Genomic DNA, 16,615 nt, shown 5'->3' on the forward strand with positions numbered 1-16,615 from the left:
AACTGGCAGCCCTGATTAGCTCCTCATGCAGAATTAGACACACACAGATGGAAAACGTTTTCAAAGATCATCTGTCAAAATAACCACAACCCAAGAAACACTAATACAATGCAAAGCACTCCCCACGACTTCACTCAAAACGCAGCAGCTTCTGCAGAGGGTTTGAAGAGTTTCCAAGAACCCTCGCAACTGAAGTGACAAATACATTATTCTCCCTAGAAACTTCACCAAAAGATCTCGTCCGCTAATTTTTTACTTGCCTTAAGATGAGATGTTCACCACCCCTAAGACCTGGTTTTACATCACAAGAGAACTAGTGAAATTTTTCTTTTTACAGGTTGCTCAGAAACAATATTATTTTAAAAATTTCAGCAACAACTCCTTGCCTTACCCTTTCCATCTTTGTTTTTCTTTTTCACAGATATATTTGGAGTTGTAGTAGGGGACTCGGGACGAGACGGTTTCGGCTTCTTCCCTGAAATAAACCACCAGTAAGTCAACTGCAGCTTGAAAAAAAAAAAAAAAAAAAAAGGAAATAAAAAAGAGCAAGGACGTAAAAAAGGAAGAGATTTGTTTCCAAATTCAGAGAGGATTCAATTTCTAGCAAGTTAGGAGCTCAGGTCTATGCTGAACATTTTCAATTTCTACAGCAGGACTGGACCCCCTACGCTCTTAGTGAACTTCTAGTAAAGATTATGCTCACTTTTCCAAAGTCCATGTACCTTGGAAATTTCTGTGGCTTTTTAGGTACTCTTAAGAGCGCTTAAAACAGATGAAATTAGAAGAATAAGCTGTTAACTGTGGGCAAGAGTTTAAACAGGAATAGCTAGATAAAATACAGAGCACTATCTTGTTCACTCACCACCAAAATGGAATTTAGGGATAAAACAAGATTGCCTGCTTGTTTAATAGACTGGAAGTCTCCACTGACAGCAGCAAACTACACTGTCACATGAAGAAAACATTTTTCAATCCTACTGTCTTTTACACCATTCTCAACAGTGGCTACAGTCACTTGTTTGTTTATTAAGACCAGCAGAACAAGTAACAGGCTCTGAAAAAACACCAGTTTTTAAAGTCGTAAGCATGGTGGCTGTATCCAGTGAGGAAGACTGGAAACAAGTAGTTAGTTACAACTGATGACAAGAATGAAAAGCATTCATTTGAAAATGTTGAGAAATCAACTACCTGAACGTAAGTGGAGTAAAAAAAATGTTAAGTCATGCAAGCATTTTTCAATATAAAACCTTGAAACTATTCCTTTATTAGTTCTCATTCGCTGCAGTGGCAGCTTTTACGGGTAATGTAATGAATCAGAAACCCTCAGAACTTTCTTATGAAATAAACATTTCTTTGCTGGTTTTGCAGTGACCCCTTAGTACACTGATAACACCTAAATTATTCACGTACTACCTTTGCTCTTTTGAGAGGCAGAATAGACCAAGCAAACACAGGAATCAGAGAAACATATTTCTAGTCCCAATAGCATATTGTCGTAATTAAAGATCTAAAGAAAAATATTTTTCTTTTTCTCTATTGCATTTCCAAAGAGTTTGCCTCCTAAGGACGCCGGACCAATAGACCTGTGCAATCCCATACACTATGATGTTCCACTTTTGGTTTTGTTTTTAAGGGCTGTTTTAGAAAGGAAACGACTCTGCTGCAGAGTAAGAGTGAGGGATTTTCACTAGCTCTGAAAAAAAGTGCTCAGTGCCAGCCTGCACTATCTGCTTTGTTCTAGGCTTCCAGCTATCTATAAAGAAGTCGTAAGAAACACTGGCTTGAGCTCTCACCTTTTGACATTGGAGTCTTTCTAAGCCCAACTTTGCACCTTTTCCTTTTTCTCTCTTTTTTTGACAGGGCATTGGGGAGGAGGAATAGCTAGTTGAGAGAGCTACGGTGAGGAAACTCTAGTGATGCCTGGAGTCCTCTAATTTTCTTGCTTCCATTCAGACACAACTCATGACTGAGGATGGGACACAAAGTTCAGCCATCGCCTTGGCCAGTAACGTCTTCCTTGATTTGAATGAAGACAGGAGGGAGGAAATCCTAGAATATTGGGTTTTTTCATATATCATCATAGGAAAGGATAAAGAATTACTGGAGTATATTTTTAGCAGCTTTGTTCCACTCACCATTTTTGTTTGCAGAAATGTCTGTTTTCCCTAAAATGTCTAGATGAAGTCATTCTTCCATAGAGGAGCTTCTACTGCACAAGAAGTCCCTCATGGTAACTTTGTCTATGTGCTTTTCTCACCTTAGAGTTGTGTCATGGGAAGACTCTTGTCGAGGTATAAATGTACACCATTAAGCAGCGGGGAGTGTTATTTTGATGTCATCAATTACCTTGTGTCCAAATGGGATCAGGTCTTAACAGAAAATTAAGTGGATGAGGGTTCAAGTAGTTCATGACTGAACTTCAGCTGGTCAACTTCAGGAAACTTAAGTATTGATCACATAAAATTTGAGCCCTTCTGATTAGGGATAACCTGGGCTGCTAAATATGAATACCACTGCTACAGCAACTCTAGGCTCTCTTACTTCTGCCTAGACTACTTCAGGACATCCTATTTAGACAATCCTCCACCAGAAATCCATCCAAAATTAGAAATCGGTGAAGAATGTGAAACCCATTTACAGAAAGGTATTGAAGTTACTGCTGTATATCTGGGCTAGAGATTGTGAAGATGATGGTTTTAGACTACACTGTTTGCTATCATCTCCAAGCACTCACTGATACCATCAAAAGAACACTTAACAGAGACACACAAGATATGTTTCCTTTGTTTAAAAAAAGATATTTTCTGAAAGCACATTAAGCATTAGCACACTTCCTCCTTTGACTCAATAGAGCATGAATTTGTTACCTTTCAGAGTACATCACTAAATTCCTTTTTAGGAGAGAATTTTACAAAGAGGAAGGATGAAGAATGTGAAAGACCTAAGCCTTTCTGGGGCTACCATAATTTTGTATAGCTAACCAAATTTATAATTGGTATTTTCACTTTCCTATTTCCATGTTTGCAAAACCACTTCAGCTTATGAATTCAAGCTACAACCAAATGTGATATTTAGACAGTGAGATGCTCATCCTGATTAAATAATTTATACCACACCAGAAAGAGTTCAATACATTTTCTTGCACTGGTTTCAGTGGGTTTTGTTTAAAATAATGTGCATATAACTTCTGTGACTGCCTACTGCCTGATACCTCCCGTAGCAAAAACAGGACTGAAGGTATTAGTATAGCAAATTTCCAAGTTTCTTTCTCCGACTTTCTTTTTTTTTTTTTCTGTCTTTCTGACCCATAGCTTGGCAGCTCAGTGCTCAGACATTCATGACTACAAACATCATGCTGAACGTGGGTCTGGAGTTGAGCAGATGGGTGGATACAGCTCTCCTGCTGCAGCAAAAAGGCCCACAAGGAAAGGAAGTGAAATCACCCCACCACTTCTGAAGAACATGTTATTGGAGGAGCTCTACGTGACAGTGCCATTCTGGCTCAGTTAGCTGGCAATGCTCTGAGCATTGCAAGTTTAGCTGACGGGTTATATATGCTAGAAGGCTATAAAATCATGAGTGGTATGGATAGGGCAAAACGATTATGGTCCTTTCCTGTGACACAAAACTGACCAAAGGAAGGGAAACAGATTGCACTTAAAAAAAATTTAAAAAAACCCACCAACCAAACAACAACAAAAAAAAAAACAAACCAAAAGAACTCCACCCCAACACTGCACATCATCCTAAAGCGCGCTACAAAATTAGTAACGTTTTGCAGCAATTGTTGCATACCAATGCCTTGCAAATCCCTGGCCATTTCGAAGTAACACTTATACATCACTCAGACCATACCATCTACCTCATGAAGCCTCAACCTCATTGAAAATGAGCAGTTAATGAAACACTAAACTGATTGACCTTTTCTAGTATTTTTTCTATCCAATGTAACTGTCAAAACCAAACACACACATTTGCTGTGAAGCAACTGGTTTTCTAACCTACAGCTAGGGAGGAGGAAGGAGTGGGAGTAAGCAGAAGCACACCACCAAAAGAGGGTATGAAAGCATCAAGCCAAAGAGGTTAAATGCCTGCCAGACAGCGGCTCCTTGTTTTGACACACACAGCAGCCAACATTAAAAAGAAGAAGAAAAGAACAGAACAAAACAAAACAAAAAACCAGTTTAAAATCCTCTTATGGTTGGTTATCTCACAGTAGTGCACAGGGCACGGTAGTTTCCCCAGCAGCACTCTCGGGGCAGCTGCTGGTAAAGCTCTCCTCCACAGCAGTTTCAGTTCAGCTTTCTTACAGGAATCGGAGACCTCCCGACCCACACCCGTCCCTACCAGACCTTGTGACACACACGGGACTCTGGAGGCTTCCCCAAGATCTCCACAGGCCGATATGCTCTCTCTGACAGATAATGACTCCTAACATTTGGAAACGGCAGCAAAAGTAGCAGCAAAAATGCTCTCAATTCAACAGGAGTATGGCTGGGTAGCAGGAGCCCTGTTCCGGAAGGCTTTTATTTCACAGATGAACCTGACAAAGTCCTACTGCTCTGATTTAGTCCTATGATTAGTTCCAGAAATATAACTCTCTTGATTTTTATTTATTTATTTTTAAATTTGTTGCAACGACACCTTACATCTGCCTGCACTGCATGACTCTCTTCCATTGTAGACATCAGCTTTCCACGCTGAAGCAGGGTGGGAAACCAGGAGCAGAAGGTCTGCCTAGAACACTATTTCATTACTCTTTGGCACGGCACCGACTCCAATGGAAAATCCCTCAGTGGACACTGTGTAAATGTTATCTACCGCAAATGGGACTTACCCTTCTACTATAGCATGCAGATACTTAAACAAAAATAATAAAATTAAACCATTTGTAATTAAGAAGAGCTCAGAAAACCTTCCTCATTCTTATCCCATACTCTGAACAGGTTAAGTATCTTTAGTTGAAGCTAAGTTAGAGCTAATGAAAGTGCTTCAGGATTCACAGTAACAAAAGCTCTATAACTTGCATTGCAATTCTGCTCTGAAGAAAGAAACTTTACATAGGAATAAGCAGAGACTTGTGTTTCCTGTGGGATAAGCCATCATTGCTACCTCTCCAATAGCATTAGCATCTAAGCACCAGTATCTGTGCTCACACTACCCAGTAAGAAAACGCCTTGTCTGTCTTTCTAGTTGAGCCCACTCAGTTGTTTTGACCTGACACCCAGAATGGTTCCAGACACCCACAGGGGAGGTGAGCACACCACCCACTGCTCTCCTACTCCTCGCTCCTGTTCTCCAGTAGCATCTTACCTTTCTTCTTCTTTGGTTGTTCAAATTCTGGAGTTTCTGGTGATTCAGCATAAGGGTCTGGGGCTTGGTGAACTTCCACCACCTCAGGGATCCCATCAAGCGTGACTGACACATGTGTAATAGGAGGCACCATATCATCATCTTCAGTTGAGCCAAACATTGTTGCTTAAGGGAAAGGGACAATAGGAATATTTTCATGCAGCCACAAGGACCTCTAAAAGCTTTTTTTTTTTTTCAGAACAAAATTAAACATAGAATAAAACTACGACACCTAAGACCTTCATGGGAGAGAACACTAGTTCATAATGAAATATATGCACTGATAACATTTTACACAAGCAGAAGCACTATTAGAATAGAACAGTTTAATGATATAACCCCACTCCTCCAAAAAGCATGATTTTTGGTGATCACACATTTTTATTCATATTTAAGGCAATCTCCAGATGTAAGTGTATATTCTTTTATCTTGGCAACATAAACAGACTAATCCACTATCAGCCAAACAAAACACTGCAATCTAAACCACCCGACTTCACTCACACCTTCCCTCTGTAATTTCTGATTCTTTCCTTACCTGTTCAACTCCGGCACAGCAATGAAATCCTTCATTGCATACAACAATGGATTTCTGATATCCAAACTATGTATGTAAAGGCCACCCAGAAGCAAAATAATCTTACCAGTTCCATGCAGCCATGCTGCACTGAATCCCTCCTCCTTTCACAAATAAACAGGACAAATACAGATTGGATTTGCTTTCATAAAAAAAAACTTACTTATTCTTTTTTCATCCAACATAGGACCAGGGGAGTCCATATTGAGAAGTGCTTCAGCAGCCTCGATTGTTTCCATTGTTTCATCCCCATTATGACAAGATGCTTCAACTAAAAGCAAGAGAGTAAAGTTAGTTCTTAACAAGCTACAAACTGGACTCAGAGCTTAACATGATACTTATTCCTATTTAATTTCTAGGAAAAAAGAAGGGGTTAAACATGGTCTTCTACTAGATGGCTAGTAACAGGTTAGCTGGGGAGAAAATGCACACTGCATTTCATTTATTTAATACACTACATATTTTAGATTGTATGTATTAAAAAACCCACAAAAACAATACAAACCCTTTTTTTTCTCTCTCATTTTTCTAACCCCTGTCTTTGCTGACCAAGCACATGCAGTAAAACACAACACCCATGAACCCTAAGAAATATCACTACCACAAACAATATTCCAGACAGTATCCCTTAAAAAAAATAATTATGGAAGCGAATACCATAATTAAGAGATGCTCACGAAAAATATCCTATCATTTAGCTTGGAGAACAGACAAGAAAATATTCCACAACTTCTATTAGAGAGCGTGTGATCTAAAGGTGTAACTGAATCCTAAACTGTTCAAATCCATGGGGATTACAGGTAGGACAAACAGTGCAGACGCCAGGAACACATCGGAAAGAAAACATAACACACGAAAAGCAATACAGAGGGTTGGCAAACTTTTAAAAAACTTTTGACTACTAGACAATCTGTCATCAACCTCAGGAGGGTGGTCACCAGACAAATCCAAAGCTCTTGAGCACTAATTTATAATTAAGGTCATCTGAAGCTACACACAAAAAAAAAAAAAAAAAAAAAAAAAAAAAATCAAGTGAAATATAATTTTGTAAAATAACAGCTATCCAAGAAGCTAATATTGGTTTGACTACAGGAGTACCTTAACGGAGGATTTTTTTCAAAATAATTGTAGCATTGCAAATAAGTTAGCAGTTAGTTCCAGTACCTGGTACCATAAACCTTTAGAACTGTTAAACACATTCTTTTAGAAATTACTCTTTGTCGGATGGAAACACACAAGACAGGCTTCCTTATGCTTTGACACGAATTTGAAGCTGTGTTGGGGAATTCACTTGCAGCGTCTATCAAAAGGGTACAAAGGGCTGTACTGGTACAAAGGGGTACGAAGTATTCTCCTCCCTAGGACGCCAATGAACCTCAGTTACTTTCTCAGCCCGGTAATGAGTCAGCTTCTCTCCCTGTTTAGTTTTGAGGAATTTTGGGTGGGGCAGTGACACACACACACACAAAAAAAAAGAGACAGACTGACTGACAGAGCAAGCAAAAATGCACCATAAAACACAATGCAATGACCTTGGAACATTTCTTCTTTGTATAAAAGCAAGAGGTTTATGCCAGAATTTCTATACTTAAAAAAAATAATAAATCACAGTAACAACAAAGCACCCAGCTCACTAGCACTAAACAATCACACAATTAAAAACAAAACCAACCAAACAAAAAAACCCCAGTTTTACCCTAAATATTTACAGCTTCAGTAAACATATCATTAGGAGGGGGCAAAGATGAATGCAGGCTTTTACACATCAGCCCTACCTCCTCCACCCAGCTGTGATTTATAGGCAGCACAAGCAGCTCAGGAGAAGCCTCCTTACCTTCTGGATTTTTTTTTCTTGACCTTAGTCCTACCAAGCCCCAAGCGTCAGAGGCTCAGGCTAAGACAGAATAAAGGAGACGGGCACTGGGAACCCCTGACCTGCGCAGCAGCTCATCCTCTTGTCTACAGGACCCCCTTCACCCTACACCTTGCACAGACATTGAGACAGTTACGGATCTGCACCTTCTGGCTGATATCTCCAAACATGATTAAGAAATGAGAAACACAGAGTTGGGGAGGACAGCATGAAAAGAAAAGTGAATATGGACTAAGGTCCTGGCTCGTGAAACCATAGAAACCAAACTTTTTTTTGCTGACTTCATCACTTCTGGTTCTAAGTTTTATCTGGATGGGAACTTCCCATACCATCCACCAGCACAACAAAGACCACAGTAAGGATGTCACCCTAAATATGGGCAGACAGCACGGCCAAAGCAGCTGCCATCAGTTCTGACCTTGTCTGAATGGCTGGGAAGGTAACCTGCCATGACCCAAAGCCATTGAGCGGGGCTGATTTACGTTGCCACATACAATTTAAAAGCCAGCAGTGGCCAGTGGTACCCCCTGGTTCTCAGTGCTGCAGGCGGGGAGGAAGGACCATCTGCTGTTTGCTCTTTCCTCGGTGAGAGCTGTACGAGGAGCAAACCCTCCCGCTTGCTTTCAGGAGCTGAGGTGACAGAGCAGAGTCTGAATTCTGCACTCCGAATAATGGCAAGCGAGGCAGAGGTCGCCAGCTTTACACTGCTGTTACACCGTGTGGCTAAAAATAAACCATCCATACCCAAGACTGATGAAAGGAACTTATAATAGTCATATAAATAATGTAAACATAGAAATTAATATAATTTGGTGCTCACAAAAATCGTAAAGAGTGTCTATCCACAGACACAGAGTGGCAAAAATAAGTTTTTAATCACATTAATGCACCCTTCAAGCCTCTTCTTAGATGACGACTTCACAAGGTGGTTTGAGCCAAATTAATATTTCCCTGTTGCTGAACAAACAAGGGCTGTGGTTCTCCCTCCCATCTCTGCCCCTGGTTCATGATCTAAATTTCTTAGGGCTACAAAGATGATTAGTGGCCTAGAACATTTCTCTTATGAGGAAAGGCTGACTGACTTGGTCTTTTTAGTCTGGAGAAGAGAAGACTGAGGGGGGAGCTGATTGACGCCTATAAATAAAGGGTGGGTGTCAAGAGGAAGGGGCCAGTCTTTTTTCAGTGGTGCCCACTGACAGCACAAGAGGAAGTGGGCACAAACTTGAACATAAGAAGTTCCATCTAAACACGAGGAGGAACTTCGTCACTTTGAGGGTGGCAGAGCACTGGAACAGGCTGCCCAGAGAGGTGGTGGGGTCTCCGTCTCTGGAGACATTCAAAACCCGCCTGGACACCTTCCTGTGCAACCTGCTCTAGGTGGACCTGCTTTGGCAGGGGGGTTGGACTAGATGATCTCCAGAGGTCCCTTCCAACCCCATATCATTCTGTGATTCTGTCACTTAACATAAGCCAGGCTTCACGCTTTTTTGATCATGCAGCGAGACAATTTGGTTTTATAAATTGGCTCAAAATAAGTTTTTTGGGTTCTGCTGGGTCAGCAAGTTGAATTACGAGAACACAAGAGCTACCACAACCAAGGCGTGGGGTACTGCACAGGGGAGATGGAGCAGCACCTCTCTGTCCTACTTCCTTATCCTGGAAGCAAGATGCTAATTCGCGTCACTCAATCACTCAGCTCGGAGATAACCCACTCAACTACCAAAGACAAGCTGGTGTCTGTTATTTTAGCTTTAATGGTGCAGACAGGTATTCCAATCACTGGCATTTATGATACATTCACAAATTTAAGAAGAATTGGGATGAAATACCTTATTTGTTACACTTTGGCAAAGTCAGAGCCCAAAGTATGGTGGGAGGGAGGTCATTTCTGAGAAGCATCAGATCTCAAATGTTATCTTAAACAGAACTTTAAAAAAAAAGGGGGGGGAGGGGAGAAAAAAAGAGAGGGGAAAAAAGAGGGAAGGAAAAAAGAAAAAAGGAATAAAAAGGGGGGAAGAAAAAAAGGAAAAAAGGAGACGGAAGAAAAAAAGAAAAAAGAGGGGGGAGGGAAGGGAAAACCGCACCCAAAAGTAACTATTTTTTTCCCAGGGTACTTTACAAGTTCTTGTTTATCTGAGCAAACCACAAATGTAAGCCTCTCTATCTGCACGCCAGTTACAGCCCAGTTACTGCGAATCCAGGTTCGCTATGAATCAGCGCTCCCCATTAGCGCGAGGCTTGCCCAAACACAGCTTTCTGCTCTTCTCACCTGGTGGAGCAAGAAACTATGTCTCACGCTGGAAGCTCCCCGCCTCCGTCCAAAGTCCTGCTTTCCCTACTCCTGCCTAGTGTCTGTTTTGAAAGCTTTTGGAGCTTTTGAATGCTTTTGACACCACTTTTGGAGGTTCCGTCCCACTCCTCTTGCTGCCTTGGTGGCCGGCAGCTCTGGAGAGCGGACAACACATGTCCTTTGGCCAGGCCAAGACACAGGCTGTGCTAGTCCCAGCTGTGTTTAAATTCACTGCTGGTTTTACTACAGACAAAAACAGGGACCGCAGAGCCTCAAAATAACGTTGGAAGAAATCTAAAGTTGCTAAAAGTAGAATTAAACACGGACAGAGCACCCTTCTGCAGAATAGCTGGCTGTTAAATTTAAGTGGTTGCTTTTTAGTATCAACTCTGAGCTGATTGTTCATTGACACTGGAAAACCGAATTTAAGAACACAGGTATTTCAGGAGGCCTACACATCAGCCTTCATTTTCTCTTTTAAATAAGGCTTTACAATTTGCAAAGAAAATTATTTCATTGGGGAGCTATACCAAAAAAAAAAAAAACAACCCTCGCTGGTTTTAACCAGATGGTATGTGCAGCAGCGAATAATCTCTTTGCAAAGTAACTGAAACCTTACCCGTTTGGGTTTTTTCGGTTTGTTTTTTGGTTTGTTTTTTTTTTTTTTTTAACAACTGGGACCTTATCAACTCAAAATCCTCATGGATTAACACTATGAAGTTCACTTTCCACCTGACTACTCCTCTGGATTTCTCCGAAGCGTCATAAATGATTGCCGAAGATACTGGGTTTGTGCAGGACTGCGCTTCCTAACATCTCTTTGCCTTCATTCTCCTACCTGACCAGCTTGGCTTCTGCCACGAAAGCTACAGCTTCATCAAATGTACAAGCCAAATGGTGTAAAATAACTTATGGACTGGTTATTAAGTACCATTATCGATCTATGAAAACGCACACTTCCCTAGGGCTAGGGCATCTAAACTCAAATTTTACATCCCTCCTCTCTCATCCCCCAAAACTATCTCAAGTGCAGCGTGAGCATTCATGTAACTAAAAAGTTGGGTTTTAGCCACCTTTTGGCAGGGTTTCACGTGAAACAGATGATGTTCTCATAGTTTTCTGCAGGGTACAATTTTCTACTTGAGGTAAGTGATCACCAATGTGCGATAGCTGTGGTTTTGAAGGGGCTGAAGCTACGTCCTACTGATGGAAAAACCTACCAGCATCCATCATTCTGCAGATAGATCCCTAAAAACGAATTGCTTCAGTTTCAGGAGACCTTCTGCTAATTTCTGTTAGTTCAGGAGAAAAGACAAGCTTAACATATGAGAGAGTCATAAAACAATACTGAAAAACTGGTAACAAAAAACCCCAAAACATAGCATGCATATTAAGCAGCCATTTCTCAGTAATGTTTTGTCACAAACGGTGGTGGTTTCAGTTTCGTTTTGCTTTGAACTTCAGTCTTATGAATATTTTAGTGTGGAATTAGTACAGTCTTTATAATGTCTGATCCTCTCTCAAAGGCATAACGTGGATGTGATTGAAAAGACTGGTACAAACTTCCAAGAGCAAAACAACCCAATTCACTGCAGAGACCAAACAAGCCCCCTGAAAAAAAAAAAGAAGGGAACTTCAAAGAAGGGAGGGGGGGAGGGGAAAACAGCTGAAAAATAGAGTAGGTGGGAAATTTCAGTTACAGTTAGCCCCATTTCAGAGGCAGCCTACAGGAAGCTGTGCTTGAACTGGGTCTCCTCCACGGCATCCTGGCAGTTCAAGCGGGCAGCTGTGGCCATAACTGCGTCTTGCCTGTAGCAGGCAGGGAGGTGACGGGGAGGACTCCTTCTCCAGTGTCCTCACCTCCTGCAGGGTGCCTTTGCACCCCTAGGCCCCCCAGTTCTGCCCCACCTGAGTCAGGCTGAGCTGCTAGCGCTGCCCGCTTTGCATCCTGAGCAGGAGTTTTCAGCAGCGGTGCTGGTCCCTGCCTGGCCCGGGCTCATCCACTTTCCTCTCCAAGGAAACCCACAGCACACACAGTAGCTAGCAGGATGGAAAGTGTGAATCACAGAATGATATGGGGTTGGAAGGGACCTCTGGAGATCATCTAGTCCAACCCCCCTGCCAAAGCAGGTCCACCTAGAGCAGGTTGCACAGGAAGGTGTCCAGGCGGGTGTTGAGTGTCTCCAGAGACAGAGACTCCACCACCTCTCTGGGCAGCCTGTTCCAGTGCTCTGCCACCCTCAAAGTGACGAAGTTCCTCCTCGTGTTTAGATGGAACTTCTTATGTTCAAGTTTGTGCCCACTTCCTCTTGTGCTGTCAGAAACAGATGTTAACATCCCCTTCACCACAATAATCTCTGCAAAGTGGCAGCTCTTGTTTTCTAAGGACTTTGCCTTTAAAGAAAAGCAGATTGCTTGAACTACAATGGATGATGGGAACAATACCGTACTTGTCTGCCTCCAGAGTATCCCAGAAACCCTTGGACACCATTGGTTACAAGGATTACGTATTTTCAGTCCCTGGCAGCAATTTGCAAACCCTTCTCATGTGACCAGCAGTAACAACAACAAAAAAAAGACATTAGCAAGAGCATTCACAAGAGTGGAGTTTCACAATTACTCATATGCCAGTAAAAATTCACACACAACATACTACAGTGAATATAGATTCATAGAAACGATCCGCTATGAAAAATTCACACAGCCGCATTAAGTGGTGCTTAAAGTAACACGCTGAGGAAACACCAGTTGCAGTGTGAATAATTAATATGAATAGCAAGTGAATAGTTGGCAAGAGGTCTCAAACTGAAATAATGTTTAAGTATGTAAAACCTTGAATAATCAGCTAACTTATTTGTACGGTCACAGTCTGTTGACAGATAATTCACTACTAAAAAAAAGAAAGCAGCCATTTTTATCAGATAAAACCATTTACTGAGAATAGTTCATGTCAATTTACTCTGTGAACTGTTCCTCATGTCAAGTTTTGGCGAGTTTTTGGTTTGCTTTTGGTGGTAAAAGATTGTATCAAAGTACGCCTTTGGAAATAACGTCAAAAGCATGACTGAAAACAGCAAGCTGTCTCCAGCCCTGGAGACAGTCCGTGTGTGGAGCCTAATGGCTGAAGGAAGATGTGGAAACAGATCCTCTCTCTGCGAAGTATCTGCTCCACCTTTCAGACTTGTTCTGCAAAACCTCTTCATTTGTATGCATTCAGTGAGGGGTTCTTTTTTAAAAACAACGTGACATATCTTTGCTTTCCTCTTGAGAACTGTTTTCTCCTTGGGGCTACCTTTTCTAATAGAATTGACACAGAACATCTGTATTTTAGGTGTTAATCATTATTAGCAATCCAAAATGAATACTATGCTGAGCATATTTACACCAGTAAATCCCACTAACGTGCACGTGTTATAGCTAATTGTATACCCTTGGGAAGCTAAAAGCGGTACATCTACACAAGCTGCATATTCCTGCTTTCTTGTATGTATGTTTACTTAGTTATATACTGACCATTAAATAAGAGCAAATAAATCTTAAGAAGAGCAAAGAAAAATCTTGTTGGTACTCTGAGCAGGACTCTGTCTTAATCTGTGTTGCTGGATGAAACTCCTCACCATTATCAGCTGTGCAGCTGGGATTGCAAACCACCAGCTAACAGTATTAATGCCATTTTCTCCATCTTGTACAGAATTAACAGTATTCAAAACTACTACTACTACTATCCTGTTGGTTTTTGTCATTAAGCTTTTTTCCACTTATCCACAGCCATCTTGGTGCAAAAACATGGCACAAAAACGTTTTTATCACCAACCTGTGAGTGTGATATCATCATCTTCTATGATTTGCTCTTCTGCGACGTCCAGAGAGCTCTCAGTGATCATGTCACTAGGTTCATCCACGCAGGTTAAGCCAGAGTAGTTATGTAGGAGGTCTGCACTGGGAACATGCTCCACAATGACAGCAGGGAAAATAGATGGATCACCAAGCTGGGGGAGGGGAGGTGAGGGGGGTGGAAAAAAGAAAATTAAAATAATTGTATGTAGTGTACATCCAATCTAACCACTTACTGATTAACTCTTCAACAGACCCACATCACTTGAATATTAGACAGTCAGGAGGGAGTACCAAAGGAAGACGATTTTTAGCACATGAAACCAAGCAGCAGCAGTGTCCCACTATAGGCCAGAGGCCGACTATCACTGTAGTATCTAATATATTGACTTTACTCCAGTAGATAATACCAAACTCCCACGACACTAATTTGCAGCACAAAAGCTGACAGCGGAGTAAATGCTAAATTTTGCTGGTGATAACACTGCGCAAGCAACTTGCTGCGAGCACCTTAATCCTTTGCTTTTCCCTTCAAGCTGGGGGTGGAGGAGTCCTGTGGCTGTCAGGACTGGACCAAGTTCCCACAGGCACCAAGTTTCCCCATGAGACACTAGCTGAAGATCTCTGTTTTAGGAGACACTTGCTACAAGAGCAAAGGGTTTAACAGAGAGTGCTTAACATACGTGCTGTAACACTTCCCCTCTCTAATTCTTATGGCTTTAGTCACTTGACGTTACTTCCCCTCTGCTTTCTTCCTAAGTCTGCTTTCAGACATCATTTTTCTGTCTCAAAAGTTATTTTGCATCAGATACAGAAAAGAGGCATCTGGGAAAACAAAGATCAAGCTGACTGGTAATAATAATAAGATTCACACTCTCTGAAAAAGCAACCTTTCAACAGGAAGAGGTTTTCAGAAAATACCATTTACTACAGACACAGTATTTTGCAAAGTGAGTCTTCTAAAATGTCATTTGCAGGAAGAAAGTCATAGTTGATGATAACAGAGCAGGCTCAAATAAAGTCTGGTGTAACTCTAAGGCTCTCTCACTATAAAAATAAATTACATTATGAATGTGGCAACCTTAAAAACAAACAACAACAAAAAAAACCTCAACAAACCAAAAAGTTGCTAAAACACATTTCTGAGAAAACCAGTATACATATATTTGGTCTCACCCTCCAGAGAAGAGCGCAGATATACACAGATCAAGCAGGTTTTTTACTTAACCACACAAGGCACAAAACCCCCAATCATACAATTATGAACATATTTAGGGATTGCTTAGGTCTCACAATCTCACCACTATGCACACCCCCACTAACGGAAAATGGTATCAGAGAGATTGGCTCAACACAGGCAAGGGCTATAGGAGTAAAGCCTATCCTAGGGAAGAGTCTGCAACCCAAGTACTAAAAGTAGAAAGTGCAATTAGAAGTTTTAAAAGGCAGTAATTACCACTTCAAATTGCCCTGTGTTTTGTAAAACATGTCTCAGCAACAACTGTGGCAAAGGGCAATCAGGAAAAAAGGGAGAAGAAACAAAACTAGTAATTCTACAGGCTTCTATCATGGATAGCCTGCTAAACAAAAAACCTCAACAAAACTAAAAGAAAAAACTTAACAAATAACCTACCTACTCTACCAAACATAAGATTCGAAACAGAATAACATGGTAGGAGCTCAATAAAAATTAACAAAGCCCCCTTGTGCAATCACATTCCCAGATGATGGGTGTATATCCAGTCAAGCAATGGGACAGCTTCTACCCCACACCTTTGTGGCCACCTCTGCCCAAGGCTGCATCTCGCCAGAGCTGAGAAACCAGAAATCATCGGTGGCCAAGAGGTACCTGCTTTTCCTCAAAAAGAATGGTGTTCACATTGTGCATCCTGTTTGTTTACTGACCCCAACATCCCTGATCCTATTTGCTTTCAGGAAAGAATAAACAAATATATTTGATTAAATAAAAACCATATAAATAAAAAAAGATAAGGACTATAAAGAGAGAAGAAAAATAAAATACTGTAGGCATTAAAAAAAGGTTTTGTTTTCAACAATAGGTTCTAAAAAGTAGAAGGAAGATGGCCCATTACGGACTCATTACTGAGATACAATTCATACTCTAAAAATAGTTTAAATACCTCAATTTCAGTAATATGCCACAGATATAAATTACATATATTGAGCACCCATATATGTAATGACATTTAAAAAAAAAATTTTAAAAGGATTACATGCAACACTCCACTCAAGCTCCTGTCACCTGCAAGCAAGAAGAGCACATACTTTGCAAGTACCTGTTCAGTATTTTACCGAGCAGGTAAAAACCATGGATTTTAGGTAGGGAAGATGCAAGTAAGAAGACTTCAGTCTTCTCATCCTGCTCTAGTTCACAGACACTAAGGGTGTCGTTCATCTCACCGAACTTCAGACAGCTGTGGTGCAGCCACTTGGACTTCAGCTGGGAACCCTTGAGAGCCAACAGAGAGAAATAGGTATTTCCAGGGCACAATTTCTCTGCCCAGTTTTGGGCTTCTGTGCTATGATAGGATGAACCATGCCCTAAAAAAACCCTATTCCTCTCTGTTGACTATAAAAGGGAGGAGGCGTTGGGGTGTCTGTTTCTGATGTAGGCATCCATCTTGCTCATCAGCAAATGGCCAGCCACTTCCCCACCACGACTTCAAAG

General features: G+C 41.2%; 1 protein-coding gene across 2 annotated transcripts in view; it reads right to left on the reverse strand.

Annotated features, from left to right (window-relative positions):
• ELF1 (E74 like ETS transcription factor 1) overlaps positions 1–16,615 on the reverse strand; it is a 95,208-nt gene that overhangs the window by 18,357 nt on the left and 60,236 nt on the right. For both annotated transcript variants that reach the window (XM_074158598.1, XM_074158607.1), the window contains exons 3-6: positions 13,907–14,081; positions 6,093–6,200; positions 5,314–5,478; positions 392–475 (exon numbers count right to left, since the gene is read on the reverse strand). In XM_074158598.1, coding sequence (XP_074014699.1) covers positions 392–475; positions 5,314–5,478; positions 6,093–6,200; positions 13,907–14,081 — 532 coding nt within the window. The remainder of the gene's footprint in view (positions 1–391; positions 476–5,313; positions 5,479–6,092; positions 6,201–13,906; positions 14,082–16,615) is intronic.

Source organism: Numenius arquata, chromosome 1, assembly GCF_964106895.1.
Source record: "Numenius arquata chromosome 1, bNumArq3.hap1.1, whole genome shotgun sequence".
Classification (NCBI taxonomy): domain Eukaryota; kingdom Metazoa; phylum Chordata; class Aves; order Charadriiformes; family Scolopacidae; genus Numenius; species Numenius arquata.